Below are 24,417 nucleotides of genomic sequence, written 5' to 3'. Positions count from 1 at the left end.
CCATTAGCCAGGGTACGGGGGCATTCGAGAAACACCTGATCTCGTATCCCTCCTATTGCTCATTGACCAGGCGGGAACCTTGGGCTCATCTATCTGCAAGTTCAGGGTTCTTTCCCGGGAAAGCATGCCAAACCTGCTACCCTAGTTGAGCATTATGTAAGTGTGAACTCTTGAAACTAAATTGAACTAAATTGTGTGTGAATGAGTGTGTATGGATGTTTTCCAGTACTTGATTGCAGCTGGAAAACATATGCTGGATAAGACCCCTGATTATTAAAGAGACTAAGAACCATTGCTATTGTTTGCATCTCTCAAAATGGTCAATTTGTTTAAATCACGACTATTAATTAATTAATTAATTATTTTTTTCTTCAGCTAATGTTTTCTTGTATTATATTTTGAATTTCCATAGCTTCCAAGAATCCAAAAAGGTCCACATATTGATAAATGCTGTCATGGCAGTCGTTTTAACATTCAGATATGATTAAATTGCCTCTTGTGAAATAGTTTGGTGACAAGCAGAAAATGTTCATGGGCCAATGACATGACCACATTGAAATGGTCTATACATTTAAATTTAGCCCTAACACTAAAAGTGATTATTCTTATAGAAGCTGATCCTTTTGTGATCTCAAATTAATTGCATAACATCACATCCTTAATTGAAGTGTGATTAAAAACCTACAAGATGCATGAAGTATTATTTTCTGAACAAATACAAATTGTATTTAATATTCACCACAGCTGCTGATGTGTATATACTGTATATGTGATGTGGCACCTGTTGAGCAAAACAAAAGTGTGAAATCAGAATGTTTACATAAAGCTGTCCTTGTGATAATGGAAAAATCTAAAACATCTGAATCCGAGACACAGCACTTAGACGGAGCACATAACTGCACATAACCTCGGAGAATCATTGCAGCGCTCGTCTCATCTGAGTTTTCTTGTAAAAATGGAGCAGAAGGTTGTTCTCATCACTGGATGCTCTTCAGGGATTGGACTCAGCCTTGCTGTGCATCTCGCATCAAATCCAGCAAAAGCCTACAAAGGTATTAGAACAACACATTTCAGTGGGTTCTGTTAAATTGAGTGTTTGTGCATGTCTGATCTTTACAGTTAACCAAAACGTTATTATTTTATTAATATACTGCACTGTAAAAAGCGATAGTACACTGTAAAACAATTCTTACATTTTTTTGTTGAATCGGTTACTTTTTAGACACCTCAACTTACATTAAACTAATCAAAAATATGAAGTTAACATTTGTATAGCTTAAATATTTGAAAACTGGTTAACTTATTAAAGTAAGCTCAATCAACAAAAATATTTGTTGTCTTCAATTTTTGTCATTCATTTTTTCACAACAAGGGACTCCTGAACACATCACAAAAATCAACACACATCTGTGGCTCATTCAGAGAACTACACAGTGTTAAAAATCTATGTGCTATCAGCTTTTGAATGGGGTCATTTTTTTTAAATAAATATAAATTCAACTATTATTTTGTTATTATTTGTTATTTTGTTATTATCTTGTTGAGTATGTGTGACCCTGAACCGCAAAACCATAAGTGCCAATTTTTAGAAAATGAGATGTATCCATTATCTGAATGCTGAATAAATAATGCTAGGACAGGACGGCATTAAACTGAGATACAACTATGTGAAAATGTACAATCTGAGGGATTCAAAAAGAAAATGATGAGACATAAAACGCCTTTAAAGTCGTCAAGTTCTTACTAGCAATGCACATTACTAATGCAAATTGAGTTTTACAAAATATAATTAACATTACAATCAGTGTCAAACTATGACTTCTTACTGATGTTGTTTAGTCTATGCTACTATGCGGAACTTGGACAAGAAGCAACGGCTGCTGGAGAGCGTCAGAGGACTGCATAAAGACACTCTGGACATCCTGCAAATGGATGTAACTGACCAGCAATCTATACTTGATGCTCAAAGAAATGTTACAGAGGGCAGAATTGACATACTGGGTAAGAGAAAATTAGACATTTCTCCTTGAAAAAAAATAAATAAATAAAGGGATAGTTCACACAGTATATATATATATATATATATATATATATATATATATATATATATTTATATATTTTTTAAAACAGCAGAAAGAAATTATGACAGAACATTAATTTTTGGTGAACTCTCCCTTTAAATGCTCACATGCACAGCCATTCTCATGTATTTCCTCCTGATATTTTTGTGTTAGTGTGTAATGCCGGTGTGGGTCTGATGGGTCCTCTGGAAACCCACTCGCTGGACACTATAAGAGCCATCCTGGACGTCAATCTGCTGGGCACCATCCGCACCATACAGACCTTCCTACCAGACATGAAGAAAAAGAGACACGGCAGAATCCTGGTCACCGGCAGCATGGGAGGACTGCAGGGTGAGAGAAGAACTTTCACTTACTCGCACACACACTCACTTACTCGCACACACACTCACTTACTCTCGCACGCACGCACGCACGCACTCACGCACTCACGCACTCACTCACTCACTCACTCACTCACTCACTCACTCACTCACTCACTCACTCACTCACTCACTCACTCACTCTCTCTCTCACACACACACGCACACACACACACACACACACACACACACACACACACACACACACACACAGAGACACAGAGACACACACACACACAGACACAGACAGACACAGACAGACACAGACACACACAGACACAGACACACACACACACACACACACACACACACACACACACACAGACAGACAGACAGACACACACACGCACGCACGCACACGCGCACACACACACACACACACACACACACACACACACACACACACACACACACACACACACACACACACACACACAAATATTTTCTGTCTTTTAGTAGAGATATTATATAAGAGACTTGCTTTATTTACCAATTAAGTGGATCGAATTGGATTTGGTTTGTAGACATTAAATAAAATAAAAGTTTAAAAGGTATTATTTTTTAATTTCATATATTACGTTTTTAGTTATGATAATTCCAAAATCATTTCACATAAATCTGCAGATTTTTTACAAAATCCTCTGCAGAAATACCAGATAATGACCACAGATTCTGTCTGGCCCTACTTATAGGCAAGACATCTAAAAGGGAGCTTCATAATAAAGATTTGCCCACTTCATTCATTCATTTTCTTTTCGGCTTCGTCCCTTTATTAATCAGGAGTCGCCACAGCGACTACCTACTGCACCACTGCGTTGCCGATTTGCCCACGTCAGTCCTGTAAATTTCTATTTTGCAGTTTCATTTATGAGATTAATTGATAATTGAATTTAGGGTGGGTAAATAAATAAATAAATGTGTCATAATAAGTGTTGTATGTAATTAGTCTCAGTAATTACACTGTAGGGGAGGTGCGGTGGCGCAGTGGGCAGTGCTGTCGCCTCACAGCAAGAAGGTTGCTAGTTCGAGCCTCGGCTGGGTCAGTTGGCATTACTGTGTGGAGTTTGCATGTTCTCTCCGTGTTGGCGTGAGTCCAAAGACATGCAGTATAGGTAAAGTTGAGAAGACTAAATTGTCCATAATGTATGTATGAATGAGTGTGTATGGATGTTTCCCAGTGATAGGCTGCAGCTGCGTAAAACATATGCTAGATAAGTAGATAAGTTCATTCCGCTGTGGCGACCCCTGATTAATAAAGGGACTAAGCCGGAAAAAAAATTCAATAAATGAACTACTCTGTAAAACCTAATAAGTTAAGGTAACTCAAACCATTTGAGGAAGTCGATCGCAACAAACCATTTAAGTTCAAAAACTAATCCTAATGAGAACCATGAACTTAAGCCATCTGAGTAAACGAAGCAATTTGAGCACAGTAAAACCTATTTAATGAAGAGAACTTAAATCAACTGAGTACTGTAAAACCCAATAAGTTAAGGCAACTCAAACCATTTGAGTTAACCGACTGCTAACCATTTGAGTTCAAAATAAACACTGAGTTCAAAACTCTTTTCAAATGAGTAAAAGTAACTTTCAGTAAATTTTGAGTTAACTACACTCATTTCATTTGATGAAGTTGACTGTTGGGTTTTACAGTGTAGTTACTGTAATTTAATATTATTTCTGCTGAAAAAGTAAAGGGATTACCTTTATTGTAAAAATAATTTAATTACAGATACTTATAATAATGCAAGTAATGTAAATAATGTAAATGAATTCAATAATTCTGTATAAATCAATTAGAAGCAGAGAAACTGTATTTGTTTGTATTTGTTAGAGTGAAAATATATCAAGTTGACCGAACATGCTAAAGATTAAGAAAAATAACTGAGTGAGAAATTTGTTCTTGACAATAATAGGTATACATTCAGAGAAGTGTGTGTGTGTGTGCATTTTTTTTAAACATATAAGGACACAATCAGTATGACATAGGTATGACAGGTATCACAAGAAGGTGTTGAAATATGAGGACATTACTGATTTACTGATTTCTCAAAAAGCTTATAAATCAAACAAAGTAAAACTGTACACAGTTTCCTGTTTAGGACAAAAGAAAATACAGTTTCTACAGTATATAAACAATGTAAACCTATGTAATGTCCCCACAATTCACAAACGTGTGTATAATAAAATGAGTATTAAAAAGAATTAAGATTATTTTTTGTTGTCTGTCTGTTCAGATTTATATGGATCTTTAGTACTGATTCAATAATTCAACTACTTATTTACTAATCAAGTTACTTTTCAGACCAAGTTAATGATGTAATTAGTAATTGCAATGACATTTTTTAAACTTAAATTACTTCAAAAAAGTTATTCAATGTGGATCTCAGGTTTGCCATTCAACGAGGTCTACTGTGCTAGTAAATTTGCAATAGAGGGCGCTTGTGAGAGCCTGGCTATTCTGCTCCAGCACTTCAACATTCAGTGAGTACTTAATCAGTGATTCTGTGCACAGTGCTACTATTGCCTATGAAAAGCACTCATACACTAATCATGACATGCCTGTCGCAGTATAAGCCTGATTGAATGTGGCCCGGTCAACACTGACTTCCTGATGAACCTGAAGAGGACAGAGCCTGGAGACAAGGTGCTGGAGGTGGACGCACACACACGCAGCCTGTATGACCAATACCTGCAGCACTGCCAGTCTGTGTTCCAGAACGCTGCGCAGGACACTGAAGACATCATTCAGGTGCATCTTGCAGAGAGAGAAATTTGGCATTTAGCACAGCATGAGACATTTTATTAATATATAACTTCATTTTTAGAATTGTGCACTTAATTCATTTACTTAATCATTTTAAGGCAATGGATTTACTCACTTTATGTATAGTCAACTAATCACTTTAAAAGTAATGGGTTTACTTTTTTTTTTTAAGTAAAGCTCTTTGATAGCTTTTAAGACTATACTCAGGTGTCTGAGATATGAGGCTTTGCATGTGAACTCTTCATTTGTCCCTTTATTGTGAGCACTTTGGTCAACTATGTTGTTTTAAAGTGCTTTAATTATAAATCAAATTGAACTTTATTAAGTTAACTTCACTTGACAATTCAATAAAAGTACATAAAGGAAAAAATAGTCTGAAGTAAAAGCAAATTTGCAGTTCATATTAATATTAAATTAACATACTTAATTTGCTTAGTATTAAAATAATAAAATACTATCCCTGAACTGAATTGTATTACAACTGTACATTTAATGATGATTCCTAAATTTGTTTCTTAAAGGGGTAGTTCACCCCAAAATGAAATATGTCAATTTGCTCATCCTCCATTTGCTCTAAAGCCTTTTTGAATTCTTTCCTCAGAAAAGAAGATACTTTGAAGGATGTTAAATAGCTTTGACTTGCACTAGTATTTACACACATTTGTGAGACTTAATGATGTCAAAGGATTAATTGTGTAAATTATCCAAATTAAAACTTTGTGTTTTATATACATAAAAAGTGTGTGTACTGTGCAGTTTTATGTTGTATTTATATATATATATATATATATATATATATATATATATATATATATATATATATATATATATATATATATATATATACATATATATACATATATACATGCATACATGGTGTGTATATTTGGTAAATACACTCACCGGTCACTTTATTAGGTACACCTGTCCAACTGCTTGTTAACGCAAATTTCTTATCAGCCAATCACATGGCTGCAACTCAATGCATTTTGGCACATAGACATGGTCACCAGATATCAATCCAATAGAGCAACTTTGGGATGTGGTGGAAAGGGAGATTTGCATCATGGATGTACAGCCGACAAATCTGCAGCAACTGCGGGATGCAATCATGTCAATATGGACCAAAATCTCTGAGTAATATTTCCAGTACCTTGTTGCCATGAAGGATTAAGGCAGTTGTGAATGCTAAAAGTGGGTCCAACCCGGTACTAGTTAGATGTACCTAATAAAGTGGCCGGTGATTGTATGTTTGTTTTTATAAATAATACTACAGTGAGTATACACACATTGACTAGTAACCAACTTTTATTTTGGAGGATTTTGAGGTGATTTTTCATATTCCTGGAAAATATCTGTACTCTCTTATACTAAAAGCTAATGCTACTAATGAGGGATTTGAGGACACATTCAATCTACAAATACACTTCACTGAACATGTACACATAGACATCACCTATACACTATACAACCGCAGGTTAACAATGTTTATATATAACAACTTACCTGTTAAAAGCTATTAGTTAGTAGTTAAATTAAGTTTAGTATCTAATAAAGTGGTAACTAATGACCTTAACAACCCTGAATTTGATTGTAATGCAATAATGTGCTCCTTTTTATACAAATAAACTTGAATTGAATAATGTAATGCATCATCATCAAACATGCCACACTAATATCTAAATCTACATCCAAACATGTTACACAAACACTTATTGTTCCCACAATCTCATACACTAAATATACATCCATGATATTTTGTTACATGTTCTGTCCCACTCTTGTCTCTATTTTCAGGTGTATCTGGAGGCGATGGAAGCGCAGACTCCATTCCTCAGATATTACACCAACAGAGCGCTGTTACCCATGAGCAGCCTGAAACTCACCTCCATGGACGGCTCTCAGTACATCAGAGCAATGAGCAAACTCATCTTCTCTTCTCCCGGTACAGATGCACAGAAATGATGCCAACACAGCGTTTCATTCTTTTTTGGAAAACCTGAGGTATGGAAAACAGTAAATGTATAGATTTAAGCACTGTAGTTCTGAAGTAAAGTTCTAAAATCGCTAGTTTTATGAAGGTATGAGGATTTAATTAAAGAGATAATTTACCCAAAATCTGTCATTATTTACCATATCATAAGAAACCTGTAGGAGCTTTGTTTATCATTAAAACACTAATTAAGATATTTTGAATGAATTTAAGGCAGCAAGATTCACGACACTGAAAAAAATTATTCATTGAAAATTTCAAAATGTTTCTAAGGTTAGTGGTTGCAAAATTTTATATGGGCTGAATTTAAACAAACAAATGAAATTGAGTAATGTTCAACTTAATTACTTTGTTTAAAATAGATACAAACCATATAAATTTTTACAACCACTTATGTTAAAGCGCACAAAGTATTTTGTGTCTCCAGAATGTGTCTGTAAAGTTTCAGCTCAAAACACCTATCAGATTTTTTATTATACCTTTAATAAGTTTCTATTTTATACCTCTTAGCACCAGCCTTTTTTTAAACTGCACCTTTAAGGCATGAACCCACCATTTCCACGTACCTTTCAGTGTGCCTTAATCTCCTCCCTCGACTGCCTGAGAAAACAGACATAAAGGAAGAAGATCTCACGTCTTGTTGATATGATTATATGCATTACTACAGAGACCTGTTAATAAGTAGCTGTCAATCAATTCGGTGGACAGGGGGACCGCACTCCCATTTCAAATTGCGGTTGGTCTGAAAACCGCTCCAACTGGTCCACCATTTTTATGTTGTTAAATTGAAAAAAAAAGATGTTTATATCACCCCAATATAACAGTCTATACACTATACCTACACATAAATCTGTCCAAACAGCTTGAAAAGTAGATTTTTCACCATAGATGCCCTTTAAAACAATTTAGTAAATCTAATAAAAAAATAATAATTCAGTGCATATCAGCTCTCATGGCAAAAACTCTTCTATAACACATAAGGTACACATTTACTTTCTATAATATATATGTTTCTAACATTAAACATACACATTAACAACAATATATAATACATGAGAAAATCTAAAACTTTACATTTTTGATTAAAAATTCTAAATATGTAAAGCATGTCCAAACTGGAGTGCCGGTGTCCTGCAAAGTTTAGTTCCAACCCCAATCAGACCCACCTGGGCAAGCTAATCAAACTCTTACTAGGCTTTCACCATGAGGCAATCCTATTGAGTAAAGTTGGAGCTAAAATCTGCAGGATTTTCCTCCAGGACTGAGTTTGGACACCCCTGATGTATAGAAATTCCATTTAAAAATATTCCTTCAAAGCTTCTCCTGATAAAAAAAACCTTTGTTTTATAACAAGATGTTTAACATTTAGGATGATATTGCAACGCTGACTCCCAATTGATATAATATGGAGATTTTACTATACTTTCTTTTCACAATGTAAAAAATAAAGTGCTGTTTTTCAATTTTTTCTTCATTTCTTTCTGTGCAAAAGATTCCTAAACAAATACATTTGTATCAGAACCAAAATAAAACAGGATTAAAAAAACTTGTTTTTGATCAATTTTTTTATTAAATGCATTTGTAATTTAAACAAGGCAAATATCAAATACCAATGGGCTCAGAAAATTGAGATGGTCTTCAATCAGAAAAGTTGATGATCTTGATTAAAGAATGTTCAAATATTTGTACTTGACACAAAAATGTGAATGAAGGTACTTTTAGAGCATGCTACAATTAATACAATGACTTTTAAGGGAATTAAAGGGACAGTTTACCCAAAAATGCAAATATACTTCCTATTTACAAGCATTTCCAAACATTTCAGTTCTTTTATTTTGCTGAACACTAAAGAAGATATTTTGAACCTGTACTTCCATAGTAGGAAAAATAAATACTATAAAAGTTAATGGATACAAGTTTCAAGCTTTCTTCAATATATCTTCTTTTGTGTCCAACAAAAAAAGAAAATCAAACAGGTTTGAAACATATGAAGGGTATGTAAATGATAACCAAACTTTCAATTTTGGTGAACTATCCCTTTAACCCTTTTTCGTGCCTTAATTGTGATTTCATACTTTTGAGACCTTGCATAAGAATCCATATTTACTTATGTAACAGAAAATGAAATAAAGTTTTTGGGTGTTTTGTCTACTGATCGGTGTTCTCCCTCATTGCTGAACTTTGAACAGGATTTCATCTCAAGGACTGTCTGTCCCTTTCGCTAAAAAACCACCATCAGTGTGTCACATATTTTTCCTCAGCTGTTTACTAGAATCAGAGAACAGTAAGGACAGATCCCACCAAGCCTGCTCAAGGTCATTGTATTTCTCTGTTTTGCAAGCATTTCATTCAAGGACACTGATCACAAGTTCACAAATCCCTCACACCTTCGTTCTAGTATTTATACTGTAGACCTACAGCTTACATAGACCACAAGGAATAGCTGCTAAGCCAGTTGTGAAAGCCTTGTCTCATAGTGTACATCACATAAAAAATAATCAAGTTGTAATGTTATATCACAGTTCAGTTCCCAGAAGGAGGCTGAGATTGTTCAATGATAAGGTGCAATCACACACACACACACACAAACACACACACAGTGACGTACTAATGTGCGTGTGTCCTGACTCTTGCTTAGGAACTGTAGTAAAGGATTAGATCAGTTTTTGGTGAGAGAGTCACATAACCAACCTAAGCCACTTAATGCAAAGATCAGCCAGTTAAATGCATGTGGGACTAGTTCATAGATTTGAACCTGAATAATAAATAAATTTTCATTAAACTGAACACACTTTCTTTGAATTGTAAGGAAATAAGACAAATGATTAGCTGTCCTTTGATTTTTTTCTTCTTTTTTGAATATTTCCCAAATGATGTTTAACAGAGCAAGGAAATATTTGCTGGAGAAAGTCTTATTTGTTTTATTTCGGCAAGAATAAAAGCAGCTTTTAATTTTTTTAAAAACATTTTAAGGTCAAAATTATTAGCCTCTTTAGCTATTTTTTTTTTTCGATAGCCTACAAAACAAACTATTGTTGTACAATAACTTGCCTAATTACCCTAACCTGCCTGGTTAACCTAAATAACCTAGTTAAGTCTTTAAATGTGACTTTAAGCTGTATAGAAGTGTCTTGAATAATATCTAGTCAAATATTATTTACTGTCATCATGGCAAAGATCAAATAAATCAGTTATTAGAAAGGAGTTATTAAAACTATTATGTTTAGAAATGTGTTTTAAAAACTTCTCTCTGTTAAACAGAAATTGGGGAAAAAAATCAACAGGAGGGCTAATAATTTAGGGGGGCTAATAATTCTGACTTCAACTGTATAGCGGTGTAAAAACAAATATACACTGTAAATTACACAGTATTTAACTGTAAAATGAACTTTATTTTACTGTTTGACAGTTATGCAGTATATTACTGTATTTTAAATTTACATTGTGAACTTTTATAGAAAATATTCAATCAAATCTGTAAACACACATACAGCAAGATAAATGGAGCTGTAAATGTAAATACAGTATTTTTGCTGTAATTGATTTAAAGTAAGTTACTGGCGAACCGCGGGCAGTAAGTTACTGTAGATTCTACAGGAAATTGATAACAATGTAGGCATGGGATGATAACTGGTTTCAAGGTTTATAGCAGTTTGGAAACCACTAACATTTTCTATTATACCATTCCTATGGTACAGTTGAAGTCAGAATTATTAGCCCCCCTCAATTATTAGCCCCTCTGTTTATTTTTCCCCCAATTTCTGTTTAACAGAGAGAAGTTTTTTTTCAACTAATTTCTAAACATAATAGTTTTAGTAACACATTTCTTATAATGGATTTATTTTATCTGTGCCATGATGACAGTCAATAATATTTGACTAGATATTTCTCAAGACACTTCGATACAGCTTAAAGTCACATTTAAAGGTTTAACTAGGTTAATTAGGTTAACTAGGCAGGTTAGGGTAATTAGGCAAGTTATTGTATAACAGTGGTTTGTTCTGTAGACTATCGAAAAAAATTTTAGCTTAAAGAGGCAAATAATTTTGTCCCTAAAATTGTGTTTAAAAAAAAAATGCATTTATTCTAGCTGAAATAAAACAAATAAGTCTTTTTCGAGAATAAAAAATATTATCAGACATACTGTAAAAAATTCCTTGCTCTGTTAAACATAATTTGGAAAATATTTAAAAAAGAAGAAAAAAAATTTAATAATAATAATAATAATTATGACTTCACTTGTATATGCAAGTTTTTTTTAAACATGTTGGTCAGAAATCTGTAGATATTGGGTTTTAGAAAGTTATTGTTTAATGTAAAAAAATGCATTCAAATGCTAAGTGCAAATACCGTGCGTTTTTGTAAACATTTGCGTATAAACGATCCTAAATTGGTTCCAAGTTGATTTTTTGAAGTGTAAACAAATGTACACTCAAAACACATGTGTATGACTCTCTTCTAGACTTAACACTTATAAATTTTGATCCTATTATATACTGAATGGCCTTAATTACTATGTATTTACATCAGAAAATAAGTGCAATGTACTTATTGTGTTCATATTGTATTGCACAACACTTCTGTTTCTCTTGAAGTGAGATATGGGTATGGTTAGGGACATGTCTTGAGTAAGGTTGTGTTAAGGTAAGGGGTGGGTCAACAGCGTAATCATAAATGCAATTAGAGAAATAAATTAGATGTAATTACTAGTAGATCATTTTTTAAATATTAGTTCAATGGAAAAACCTGTACATACTTAATAAGCGCATTGTAGTATATGGTTAAGTAAAATGTAAATACATCGTATTTATTGAGGCCACCTAATATAAAGTGGGACCTAAACTATAAATGATCTCGAGAATTTGAGCAGTAGACTGGTGTCAGATCTTCACCTCATAAACACTCCTTAATTAATATTATTAGCAGATAAATAAACATTAGTCAACACCATTTATTTTTTAAATAGGGCCAACAAATTATTTTTTGTTCTTTTTTAAAGTGAAACATATTTTGTGTAAATACATTTTTGTGGTATTATTGTATTTTTTAAAGTCTATGGTTATTATATACAATTTAATCCAGTTTTTCCATTCACAAACGTGAGATGCATGACTTGATGTTCTTTTTATGGTGATATTTGCACATGTATACCATTATTAATAGTTAATTAATACCCATTATTAATTTTTTTTAAACTAATTTAAGTTTTATTAAAGGCGATGTAGTGGCGCAGTAGGTAGTGCTGTCTCCTCACAGCAAGAAGGTTGCTGGTTTGAACCTCGGCTGGGTCAGTTGGCGTTTCTGTGTGGAGTTTGCATGTTCTTCCTGCGTTCACGTGGGTTTCCTCTGGGTGCTCTGGTTTCCCCCACAGTCCAAAGACATGTGGTGCACGTGAATTGGGTAGGCTAAATTGTCCGTAGTGTACGAGTGTGAATGAGTGTGTATTGATGTTTCCCAGAAATGGGTTGCGGCTGGAAGGGCATCCGCTGCGTAAAAACGTGGTGGACAAGTTGGCAGTTCATTCCGCTGTGGCGACCCACAGTGAATGAAGAAATGAATGAATTATGTTTTATTTAAAATTCTAATCATGACTGTTAACAGTTCAGAAAATATCCATGTGTCATTAACTAAAAATTCTATTATTATGATCATCATCATCATCATAATCATAGCTGCTGCTTTTATTTTTAAAATAACTGCAGCATTCACAAAGATAAGTGTATACATCTGCTAAGACCCACGTTGTAACAAATATCTGTTAATTACCAGTTTCCATATGTTGTGTTTCACCTTTATTTATGGTTGTGAATTGCATTATGGGACCTTAATCTCTGCTCTGTCGACTTTTGATGTAGAAAATTCAACTCTACAGTTTAACAAATTGACTTTTATTGACATTTTAGCTGTTTGAAATAATATAATGTATACAAAAATGTATATAAACACTCACAGGCCACTTTATTAGGTACATCTTACTAGTATGGGGTTGGACCCGCTTTTGCCTTCAGAACTACAACACTAACTGTGACGGTCGTAAGGTTTTGTTAACCAGTGTTCACTAGATGGAGGTGTTCCATGATCTGGTATTTTGGAGTTTTGAACAGGTGCGGTGTTTTGCCGTGATTGACGTTTGGACCAGGTGTGGAGTGTTACCTGTGATGTGCGTTTGGATAAAAACCGAGAGTACAGGACTGCGAGTGTTCATCCTTCCCTCTTCAGTTTTGGAGTTTTTTTGTTTTCTTTTATTTATATTCATGTATCATTTCACTTAATTTTTGATTAAATATATTTAAGTTGATTTGATTTTCTGGTTTGGATCTTTATTTGGTTTTATTACTACTTTCTTGAGCCAGGAGGTTGTAACACTAACCCATACAATACATCACTTTAATCTATTAAAAATCTTAATGAAAGTCACTTTTTCCAACTTTCTAATGTTAAACGTTGTTAGAAGAAAGATCAAGGTCCTATAATGCAATTCAAAAGCATAAATAAACATTGAATAAACATGAATATGGAAAACTGCTAATTTAAATGCATTATTAATTAGGCCGAATGTGTAGCTTCATGCACCGATCATACCCAAATATTCACAATAATCAAATATGTAAAGAAATCAGTGCCAACATCACTGTTTTCCTCTCGCCACTAGGCTGATGGTATAAAGTACAGGTGGTCTCATTGACCTTACATCTGTGTTTGCCATGTGTACCGCAGCGCCAACTCACCTGAACTCTGATCTGACTGCGCATTTCCTGCATTAACGCTCACACTCTTGTTAGTTACACAAGAGAAGTAGGTTGCGTTTTGCAATCATGTACTGAATGAAAAGTTAATATTTGAGCCCGCTTGTGACGCTATACCTTAATTGAAAGGGACGTCCGCTGTGCTGACTTACTGACTCTGCCTTATCTGGATTATTCCTGTTCCTCTTTATGGGTTAATGACATGTCGGGTCAGGCACAGACAGAAGTACACGACTCCTCTCCCACAGACCTTTAGCATTTGAATAGATTCCTTGACGTTGATGCCTCTGGTCTATGACAATGTATAAAATTCTCTGCAAAACAAAAATAACGCACACAAAAAGGGATAATTGCACAGGATCATCTACTGAGTACTACTACTTACAGGTCCCATGAAATTAAAATAAAGGTTTATTTAGATGTTAGTATCAGTATTGTTAGTTTTTTAGGATATCTATAAGGTAGTGCACACCAAAACAGTGACAACATTTGCGTTTATGGTCTTTTGGTCAGACAAAGACCATAAAATGATTTTAATAGAGCTGACTGTGCCATGGAAGGAGGGTTGGGAAGAGGCTCATGAAAGGAAGGCCTTAAAGTACATGCCACTAATCCAGGAGTGTAAAAACAAAGGTTGGCAGGCATGGCCGTGGAGGTAGGTTGTAGAGGTTTTGGTGCAAATACAGTATATCGACTGATGTCAGCTTTAGGCATGGAAAAGAAGAGTAAGAAACATGCTGCTCACATATGGGAGAAGCAGAACGAGCTTCATGCTGGCTATGGAGTAAGAGAGAGGAAGAAAGCTGGAAGCCATTAGTAGATGGGCAATGGCCTGGCCACCACTGCCGACCCACCACCTGGAGAGTGTTGTGGTTAGGGTCGAAACACTCAGGGAAGGTTGGGAACCACCTGATGACATTTACTTGTGGCAGAAAGCTATGGTTACATAGTAGAGTAACCAAAGGAAGCACCAAAAAGGTATATGTCACAACGTTTGGAAGATATAAAAACTTATATAAACATGTAAATCTTGTAGTTTGTCACTTCCGCAAACTAAATTAATTAACAGTTTTACTCAACTCAAACTTAAGTTTTAGCAAATTGTAACCAATCAAATGCTCTCTAGAATCTGACATGCCCGCCCCCTTCAGCCACTCTCACTGGCAGAGCTGTGATGAAAACAAAATGCTATTAGCTGCTTAAAAAGGGGGGAGGAGCTACACTATGTCCAACTCTCTCTTGGTGTTTCGGTTAAGATTACGTCAAAGATCGAATTAAAATGCACATTTCAAAGCAGTGATGCCAACTTAGCAATTTTACTGCTAGATTTAGCAACTTTTCATACTACCCTAGCAACTTTTTTTTTTTCAAAAAGCACCAAGCAACAAATTTAGCAATTTTTAACATACATTTGGCTGCTTTTAGCAATTTTAAAAAGTGACTCAAAAGAGCAGCGGCTGCAGGCTTCACTCAGTGTAGAGTAAATTGCGAGCTCAGATTGTTTTTCATAGCTGTTAATTTACTGATACTTGTTAACATGTTGGTAATTTAGGTAGCAATGAATTCCAATAGGGCTATAACAGGTGTCACAATATATGTATAATTGTATAAATGTCTAATTGTTTTGTATGAAAAGTATTTCATAACTGAAGAGCCGAATTTATGATTTAGGGGGTGGAGACAGTCAAAAAAGTGTAGTTAAAACAAAATGAAACAAATATGTTACTTTTATTAGAGAGATTATTAGATATCATTTGTATCATTATTCAAAATGACTTCATTTATATTTGTTGGTTTTGAAAAATAATACTGGGTTTATTTAGTAGACAGAAAATCTATACTGCAATTCTAATCACACTATTAAGTAGGACCAGACAGAATCTGCTGACATTTTTTGCTATTTCTGCGCAGAATTTTGTTAAAAGTCTGCAGATTTATGCGGAGTTATTTTGGGAGTACCATAACTAAAACCTTAAGATATGAAATAAAAAGCAATACCTTTATAGCTTTATGTCCCAAGCATCTCTCACACTGGCCCCGGGCCATCGGGCAGTCCTTATTGTTGAGCCCTGACGTCTTAATAATACGCAAGTTATGTTTAACGGAAAGAAGTACACATTTCTAAACATAATAGCTTTAATAACTTATTTATAATAACGGATTTCTTTTAATATTGTCATGATGACAGTACATAGTATTTTACTAGATATTTTCAAGATGCTAGTATTCAGCTTAACTGCAATTTAAATGCTTAACAAGTCATTGTATAATGATGTTCTGTAGACAATTGAAAAAACATTGCTTAAGGGGACTAATCATATTTGCCTTTTTTAAAATTAAAAACACTGCTTTTAATCTAGCCGAAATAAAACAAATTAGAGACTGTGAACAATTCCTTGCTGCGTCATCATTTGAGAAATAATAGTTAAAAAAATTCACAGGTCTAATAAGTTTGACTTCAATCGTATGTTAAGCTGTAAAATGCTGACATTGCATGTAAAAAATAGTCTTTTGAAATTCATTACACGTAATGTTGCGTCATTCAGTAAACTACAAATATTTAAAATAAGTCAAGTGGCCTTTGTAATGAACAACTGGAGGTGGGGAAGAATGCAGGAGGGCTTTTAAAAACAAAAAGAGGTCAAGAACCACTTCCCCGGAGCGCATATTTTAGGCAGTCAATGTCTCGCCAACCCCCTAAGGGTGAATAACTCTGAGAGCGCATCTGTACCTGTGGCGTGGCTGCCGGTTTTCAGCTCCTCCCTCTCGGTGCGTCACTGCTCACATCTGCGCTTTAATAGTAAAGCACTTCTCCGGTATCAGCTCACTACCAGCTGAGACACCGGTTATTACACGCACGAACAACTATCATCACCCGGGGCCTTTTGGAATATTATTTAGTGATTAATAGGTGATTTTACAAGCACAAATGGCAAAGAAGGCCACTTCGCTTTTCCTTCGGGCTATGGAGATATCGGAGAAACAGTCATTCGATGTCATGAGGAGAAACTCCAGTTGCACTATCAGGTAAAAAATCGAACACACCTGTGCTATACTTACTGGAATGTAAACTGTTACTATAAAAACACATTAGCTTGATGTATTCGTCGAAATAAATGTATTTATTATTAGACATGTATTAAATAAATACGCGCAAGTAGTTCAGAGAACTGCACGGGCTACTTTCGGTTTAAAACATGTCAGTATCATGTAAACAAATACTCGTAGAGTGTTTATTTGCAGTGGTTGCCATGGTGAAAACCTGCTGAAATGGTGGACTGTGTTGTGAGTTTAGTTGAACAGAGACAAAGAGCTGCTAGAGCTGGTGTAAAATAACTCGCACTGGAGTGAGAAAGTCACGAGACGGACGGTAAAAAAAACTGAAAGAGCTGCAGAGAGCGGAGAGTCCCGAGGGCACCAGAACAGAAGTATCAGTTTTCGGCCAAAACTCTTGGTGCTTTATCGATACTACATCCATACATCTCTTATCTAGTAAATTAATTTTGCCTTACAAACATGTGAATTTTTTTAAAGAAATAATTACCAGGAAAAATGTCCAGGGAAAAAGTTTTTTTTTGTCCAGGGAAAAAGTGCATCATTTGAATACAGTCCCAGTGCGCGCGCGCGGTTTGCTGGCAGCGCGCCATACAGCTGTGAAACGGGTTTACCTGTATCGATCGCCTGCTGTTGAGTGTTTACCAGAAAGTACATCATTTTACCCTGGTCAACACAGAAATTTCTGAAAACACTGCGTCACATTGTATTTGTAGTGAACAAATCTGCCAGCCCTTTAGAAGTCAACAAGTGTGAACTCAACTGTGGCATGTTGGCGTTCTGTTCCTGTTGGGTAAATAACTTTTAATATTTCATTTTCAGACATTTGAGCTCCTGTGGCATCTTAGAAACCCGGCGTGTGAGTTTACCAACTCCTCCTTCAGCATCTTCCCAAATGGTGCCCAGCCGAAGCTTCATTAATTTAACAGCGCCCCTCATCATGAGGAGAATGGAGTATTCAGAGAGCCGGAGCATTAAGTACGTACACACTACCATCACATAAAACCACTTTCATTTCAATATTAAGTTTAATTTAATAATATTTTGTCTAATTTTCCTTATCAGCTACTCACCTGAGCAGATGTATGACGTTGTTGCCAATGTGGAGCAGTACCAGCAGTTTGTGCCATGGTGCAAGAAGTCAAAGGTCACGAGGGGCCGAAATGGCGACATGCGAGCTCAGCTTGAAATCGGGTTCCCTCCAATTGTGGAAAGATACACCTCTGAGGTCACCGTCATCCCCAACCACCAAGTCCGGGTGAGTCTAAGAATTAAGAATTAGAGCAAATCAATGTCAATTGTCAATGCAAAACGCCTTCAGAAACATTTTAAACAGAACAGTCCAATTAATTACATGAAATTAATGAATTTCACTCATATATGTTTACTGTAGCCTACTTAAAGGGATAGTTCACGCACAAATGAAAGTTTGCTCATTATTTACTCAGCCTCAAGTGGTTATAAACTCGTATAAGTGCATAACACAAAAGAAGATGGTATTTTAAAAAAGATGAACACCAGTAACCATTGACTTCCATAGTAGGAAAAATAAATACTACAGAAGACAATGTTTACAGGTTTTCAGCATTCTTCAAAACATCTTCTTTTGCATTTATTGAAAGAAAGGATCTCATAAAGGTTTAAAAGAAGTAAAGGTTTAGTAAATGATGACAGAATTTTAACTATGGGGTGAATTAAAGTTACACAAACTTTCATTTTTACTGAATTAAAGTGAACTTGGCCTGAGTTGAAGCAGATTTCTAGTTCCCAACATGCTTTGCATGAGATTGTGTAAGAAACATAAGTGCTGAAATGAATAGATTTAACTATTTTGAACTATTATTAATACTGTTCATGCACAAGATAGAGATAAGGAGTCTTGCATTGTCTGTAATTCTGTGTTATGATGAAATGAGGTTTCTGTTCTTGAAGTTTTGTTGAATACTTGAAACTTTAGGACCAAACTATAATCATACAAGTGATTAAAAATAGTCTCTTTGACAGTTAAATCAACATATCAAATGTTACTACTTAATCATAACTTACTATTTAATCATAGATTGGAGTTTGTGTGACATTTATGCAAACTAACCGCACAAATTGGCATTGTAATGAGTAGAGCTTAAAGAGATAGTTCACCCAAAAATGAAATTTAGTCATCATTTACTCATCTGCCACTTGATCTATTGGTGATTTTCTTTTTTTTCTGTTAAACACAAAGGAATATATAATGATGAATGTTTGAAAAAAAAACAGCCATAGTATTTTTTTCATGTAATTTTTTGTCCTATAATAGAGCAAAACATTTTTTTTTCAGAATATCTTGTTTTGTGTTCAACAAAAGACAGAAATTCATAAATGTTTCAAACAACTTGAGTTAATTATGAGAAAGTTTTCATTTTTTGGTGAATTATCCCTTTAATGGGAGACACCTGTGTTCACACCGCTCCTCACAAACATGTTGACGTACAAAATAAGATTAAGTAGTTAACAATATCAACTCAATGTTTTGAGGCAATACGTTTACTCAAATGTTTTGTGAAATCTGAACTCAGGTTATACTGTATGCCTTGTGATTAAAAAGTTGATTTCTTTAAATGTAATGTACTCATTTAAAGGTATGTTTTACCCCCAAAATTACATTGGCTCACTATTTGCTCAGCTTCAAGTGGTTGCAAACCCTAATGAGATTCCTTCTTTTGTTGGGCACAAAAGAAGATATTTTGAAGAAAGCTGAAAACCGGTAACCATTGACTTCCTTAGAAAGTCAATGGTTACAGGTTTCCGTATTTAAAAAAAAAAAAAAAGATCTGCTTTAGTGCTCAAATAAAGAAAAAACTCATATAGGTTTGGGACAAATGAACGTTTGGAGTAAATGATGACAGAATGTTTATTTTTGGGTGAACTAACCCTTTAACACTTTCAATACATTCATGCATCATTATATCAGCGTATGTTTGGTCTCAGTAAGCTGTCAGTGGCAACCCATCTAAAGTTTGTGCGTGTGTTTCAGGCGGTGTGTACAGACGGTTCTCTCTTCAATCACCTCGAGACACTGTGGCGATTCACTCCTGGAGCTGCAGGACAGTCTTGCAATGTGGAGTTCTTTGTAAGTACTGAGAAACAGAAACAAACACACACCTAGATCAAAAAACACACACATCTAGCATCTACTGTACATTCATTACATTGTCACTTCCTTTACTCCTGTGCCTCCTCTTTGGTAGTTTAATCCCATAATTCCTGTTCAAAGTGAGCAGAGGTATCAGACTGGATTAGGGGCTATTTTTATCATCCGCGCTTTGCCTTTCCGGTTCTCCTTAAATAGCCGGGGGAGAAAGACTGGCATGAGAACCATCCCAGTGACGAAGGGAACTCTGTGACCTAAATGTCACGGGATTAGACACGGGGCGATGGACATCACAGGAAGGCCACAGGGATTTGGGAGATTAAAGGACCCATTGATTAAAGAATGAAGTTTGACTGAAGCATGAATGAACCTGTGCATCAGTTTAGAGAGGAGTAAAAAAGTCAGAATTATGAGCTCTACTGTATATTGTGTCCCTGATTTCTGTTTAATGGAGGAAAAAAAAGTTTAAACACATTTCTAAACATAATAGATTTAATAACTCATCTCTAATAACCGATTTATTTTATCTTTGCCATGATGACAGTCTATTTTTCTAGATAATTGTGAAGATGCTAGCATTCAGCTTAAAGTGACATTTAAAGGCTTAACTAGGTTTACTAGGCAAGTTATGGTAATTAGGCAAGTCATTATTTAACAATGATTTATTATTATGGTTTATTATTAATAAAATATTGCTTAATATGATATTGACCTTTAGATAATAATAAAAAAGTAAAATCTGCTTTAATTCCATCCAAAATAAAACTAAAAAAGACTTTCTCCGGAAGAAAAAATATTATCGGAATTACTGTTAAAATTTTTTTGCTCCATTAAATATCACTTGGCAAATATTTGAATTTAATTAAATAAAATATATCAAACTAAAAACTTTTTTAATCTACTCGTTAACCCTTCATATGACACTCAATAAAATACTCATTGAAATGTTACCACTCTGTAAAAAAAGTTTACATTAAATTGTTTTTACAAATTTAAGTGGATTGAACATAATTAAGTTGTGCTCCACCCCAAAAACACACTCAAGAATTGTACTGATTAAGCTTATTTTAGATAATTGTTTGAACAAGCAGCAAACACATTTTAAAGACATTTGAACTTTTCTGAAAATTATTTTGCAATCAGTGTGAATGCAGATTTTAATCATATATGGTTCTTCATCTAATAGTACTAAAGGGTAACTAGATTCTTAAAGTTTGAGGACAAACTTTGAGGCTGGCTTGTAAACGCCTGATGGTTATAGTTTATTTAGTTTAAACAGTTTTAAAAAAGTATGAAAAGATAGATGAATAGATGGATGGATGGATGGATGGATAGATAGATGGTGTGCTAGCTTGAGTCAAACAAGTCAACCCCCGCTTCTCTACGATGTTCTGATGCTGAGATATAGCTGCTGTTATATCGTTGCTAGGTTAGTCTGTTTTGTTGCTATGGAGTTGATTGACAGCTTAGACTGATGATTTATCAAAGGTTCTTGCCAGTATGAACAGTTAAAAACAACCCCCATGTCTTTATCACACTGCAGTATAACAATATTAATCTGAACCTCTATAATGGCAGTCTATGGGACCGTTGCTAGGGTGCAGTATCTGGTTGTTAGAGTGTGGCTAGCAAGTTGAAAGCTCATCAGTTATTGGTAGTTTGGTAGTCTGAGTTAAATGAGCCCAGTTAGAAGTCTGTGCGACAGTCTGATGTAGAGTTATGAGCTCACAAAGTTTGAGCCAATGTAAAGTCAATGAGATTCTTTTGCAGTGTAAGTCTATAGGACAGTTTCTAGGGTCCCAAAAGTGGTTGCTAGGGTGTGGCCAGAAAGTTAAAAGCTCATTAGTTTTTGGCAGTTAGGTAGTCTGAGTTAAATGAGCCCAGTTAGAAGTCTGTAGGACAGTCTGATGCAGAGTTATGAGGTCACAAAGTTTGGTCCAATGTTAAGTCTATGGGATTTTTCCGACGGTCCAGGGGCGTTTTTCAGTAAAACCGAAAGTCGGATCAGTAGGAAAAGATATAGCAGCCCGAGTCAGACCAGTTTGGAGGTCTGGTGTGAGTTTGGTGGTCATAGCTCGAAAGCTCTAGGAGGAGATAGAGTTTAATTTTTAGTCTCAGAAGAAAAATAGGATAACAAATGTCTGGCTTGCTACCCAAGCCAGCCTAATTAGTAATATGTTATGATAATGATATCAAAATGACAAAATGTCATGACAACATATGATTTTAGGATAATTTAGCTATTGTTTATTTGGTTAGAGTAATAACAATTTGTATGTTATTTGGATGTATTTTTAGATGAGTAGACAAGATCATTCAATTCAACTAAAAAAATTTAGAATCTGTTATTTTTTATGGTTAATTGATATATATATATATATATATATATAAAAGAAGAAATGAGGCAACACATTGGCTCAGTGGCTAGCACGTTGCCTTACAGCAAGAAGGTCACTGGATCGAGTCCTGGCTGGGTCAGCTAGCATTTCTGTGTGTGAATTTGAGAGTGTATGCATGTTTTCCAGTACTGGGTTGCAGCTGGAAGGGCATCCAGTTTAAAACATATGCTGGAATAGTTGGCGGTTCATTCCGCTGTGGAGAACTCTGATGAATTAACAGACTAAACTGAAGGACAAAATCAATGAATGATATTTAACCAAACAAAGAGAAAGACATTAAAAATACACCCCATTTAAGATATTGGTATAATCACATCCATTGTTGATTAAATCTATCAGTGTTTTCTAAAAGTGTGCTAATGTTACCTGTATCCTTCTGTGCTGCTCTCTAGGTGACGTTTGAGTTCAAATCTCTACTCCACTCGCAACTGGCTACAATGTTTTTCGACGAGGTGGTCAAACAGATGGTCAACGCTTTTGAGACGCGAGCAAAGAAACTGTACGGCACTGGCGTCCATCGACAGCAGGCATCACTCAGAAGAGCGATCTGAGAACAAACAGATCACACTTTACAATGCATCAGTTCTGGAGAAGAACACACACTCTTATTCAATCCAGTTTGTTGGATTTTGGACTGCGAATGCCAGCATAGATCTTGGCTGGACACGTTTGGAAAGCCTATTTATTTCAAAACCATATAATATATAATTTATTGAGATGTGCGAGTGTGTGTGTGTGTGTGTGAATAAATTATATATCTGTGGAGTGAAAGATGAAGATGATTGCAGTAGAAAGTGTTGTGGAAGGATGCTTTTTCATATTTATGATTGTTCTGTTCACACGGTTGACCAAAGGGAGAAAAAAAAATTCACCTCTAAATTATTATTGAATGCACTTTTTCCAGAGTTGTAATAAAAATGATATATTTTCTTAATTCTCTGTGTGTTTGTTTAAATTGTGTTTATAAGAAGTCAGAATCTCACAGGTTTACAGTCATCCAAAGTTCAATTCTTTAAAAAATATATATAAATGATATAATAAAGCAAGGGGCGACACAGTAGCTCAGTAGTTAGCACTGTTGCCTCACAGCAAGAAGGTCGCTGGTTTGAGTTCCTGCTGGGTTAGTTGGAATTTTTGTGTGGAGTTTGCATGTTCTCCCTGTGTTGGCATGGGTTTCCCCCACAGTCCAAAGACATAAGGTACAGGTGAGCTGAATAAACCAAACTGACCCTAGTGTATTTTTGTGAATGTGGGTGTTTCCCAGTACTGGGTTGAAGCTGGAAGAGCATCCGCTGTGTAAAACATATGCTGGGTAAGTTGGCGGTTCATTCTGCTTTGGCCACTCCAGATGAATGAATTACAATAAAGCTGCAAGGGTCATTTAAATTGGGAAGCACGATTGTTTCCGTGAAGTAAATGTTCTTGTCCAATCTCAATTTACAGTCGAAATGTTGCAACACTCGAGGACAGAATGTTTTTTGTGTTCCTAAACCTCCTGTTCCTGTATAAGGTGTGTTCCAACTTTGATTGTGGTGACGTCACTGAAATAGAACCCATAATCACAAAACATGCCGCCACACCCAAGCAGGTATCGCTGCAGCTCGGAGACCTCCAAGTGGGAGGGATGACACCGCAAGCAGGTTGGGTTTAGATGGTGTAGGTGGAGCAGATACTAATAAAACACATCAGATTACTGTGAGGGTGGGTTTAGGTAGAGGTGTAGACATTCATAAAGCACAATATTGCAATCCATGTCATGTACAAGACATTAAATAAATAATAACTCCAGGTTTGTATAGCGCACTTGGAGCTTGAAGGCCCACTCACTTTTATAGCTGGCTCTGACCTCTGTTTACTTTTTAAATTCATGTTATAATAGGAAGCT

The 24,417-nt window shown here is 35.3% G+C and overlaps 2 protein-coding genes and 1 long non-coding RNA gene across 6 annotated transcripts; 2 read left to right on the top strand and 1 right to left on the bottom strand.

Annotated features, from left to right (window-relative positions):
• Nucleotides 1-875: 875 nt before the first annotated feature.
• hsd17b1 (hydroxysteroid (17-beta) dehydrogenase 1) lies at nucleotides 876-9,351 on the top strand. Of its 2 annotated transcripts, NM_205584.3 has the most exons (6): nucleotides 896-1,052; nucleotides 1,840-2,001; nucleotides 2,235-2,414; nucleotides 4,834-4,927; nucleotides 5,015-5,195; nucleotides 7,008-8,737. In NM_205584.3, the coding sequence occupies exons 1-6, from the start codon at nucleotides 956-958 to the stop codon at nucleotides 7,173-7,175; spliced, it is 882 nt and encodes a 293-aa protein (NP_991147.3). In that variant the 5' UTR covers nucleotides 896-955; the 3' UTR covers nucleotides 7,176-8,737. The 2 variants fall into 2 exon arrangements, with proteins under 2 accessions (XP_087098511.1, NP_991147.3); XM_087242385.1 differs by lacking the exons at nucleotides 4,834-4,927; nucleotides 5,015-5,195 and having other exon boundaries at nucleotides 876-1,052; nucleotides 7,008-9,351.
• LOC147845580 (uncharacterized) lies at nucleotides 1,827-17,202 on the bottom strand. 3 transcript variants are annotated; one of them, XR_015480610.1, is made up of 7 exons: nucleotides 16,681-17,202; nucleotides 14,067-14,263; nucleotides 7,770-7,803; nucleotides 7,097-7,209; nucleotides 5,136-5,201; nucleotides 2,153-2,347; nucleotides 1,827-2,025 (listed from the first exon to the last, which is right to left on the bottom strand). It is a non-coding gene; the product is annotated as an uncharacterized LOC147845580 (long non-coding RNA). The 3 variants fall into 3 exon arrangements; XR_015480611.1 differs by lacking the exons at nucleotides 1,827-2,025; nucleotides 7,770-7,803 and having other exon boundaries at nucleotides 2,279-2,407; XR_015480612.1 differs by lacking the exons at nucleotides 1,827-2,025; nucleotides 2,153-2,347; nucleotides 5,136-5,201; nucleotides 7,097-7,209 and adding an exon at nucleotides 13,932-13,977 and having other exon boundaries at nucleotides 7,762-7,803.
• Nucleotides 16,776-23,463, top strand: si:ch73-141c7.1. The gene is made up of 5 exons (NM_200789.2): nucleotides 16,776-16,976; nucleotides 17,826-17,981; nucleotides 18,069-18,261; nucleotides 20,017-20,112; nucleotides 22,925-23,463. Exons 1-5 carry the CDS (start codon nucleotides 16,879-16,881, stop codon nucleotides 23,081-23,083), a joined length of 702 nt encoding a protein of 233 aa, NP_957083.2. The 5' UTR covers nucleotides 16,776-16,878; the 3' UTR covers nucleotides 23,084-23,463.
• The last annotated feature ends 954 nt before the right edge of the window (nucleotides 23,464-24,417 follow it).

The sequence above is a fragment of the Danio rerio genome, chromosome 3, assembly GCF_052040795.2.
Source record: "Danio rerio strain M-AB ecotype USA chromosome 3, GRCz13ab, whole genome shotgun sequence".
Taxonomy (NCBI): Eukaryota; Metazoa; Chordata; class Actinopteri; order Cypriniformes; family Danionidae; genus Danio; species Danio rerio.
This window is presented reverse-complemented; position numbering and strand designations above follow the sequence as displayed.

Coding starts and splice junctions, on each gene's coding strand:
- hsd17b1 (NM_205584.3), top strand. CDS start 956: ATGGAGCAGAAGGTTGTTCTCATCACTGGATGCTCTTCAGGGATTGGA. Junction 2,002..2,234: donor GGGCAGAATTGACATACTGG/GTAAGAGAAAAT, acceptor TTTTTGTGTTAG/TGTGTAATGCCGGTGTGGGT. Junction 2,415..4,833: donor CAGCATGGGAGGACTGCAGG/GTGAGAGAAGAA, acceptor TGTGGATCTCAG/GTTTGCCATTCAACGAGGTC.
- si:ch73-141c7.1 (NM_200789.2), top strand. CDS start 16,879: ATGGCAAAGAAGGCCACTTCGCTTTTCCTTCGGGCTATGGAGATATCG. Junction 16,977..17,825: donor AACTCCAGTTGCACTATCAG/GTAAAAAATCGA, acceptor TTTCATTTTCAG/ACATTTGAGCTCCTGTGGCA. Junction 18,262..20,016: donor TCCCCAACCACCAAGTCCGG/GTGAGTCTAAGA, acceptor CGTGTGTTTCAG/GCGGTGTGTACAGACGGTTC.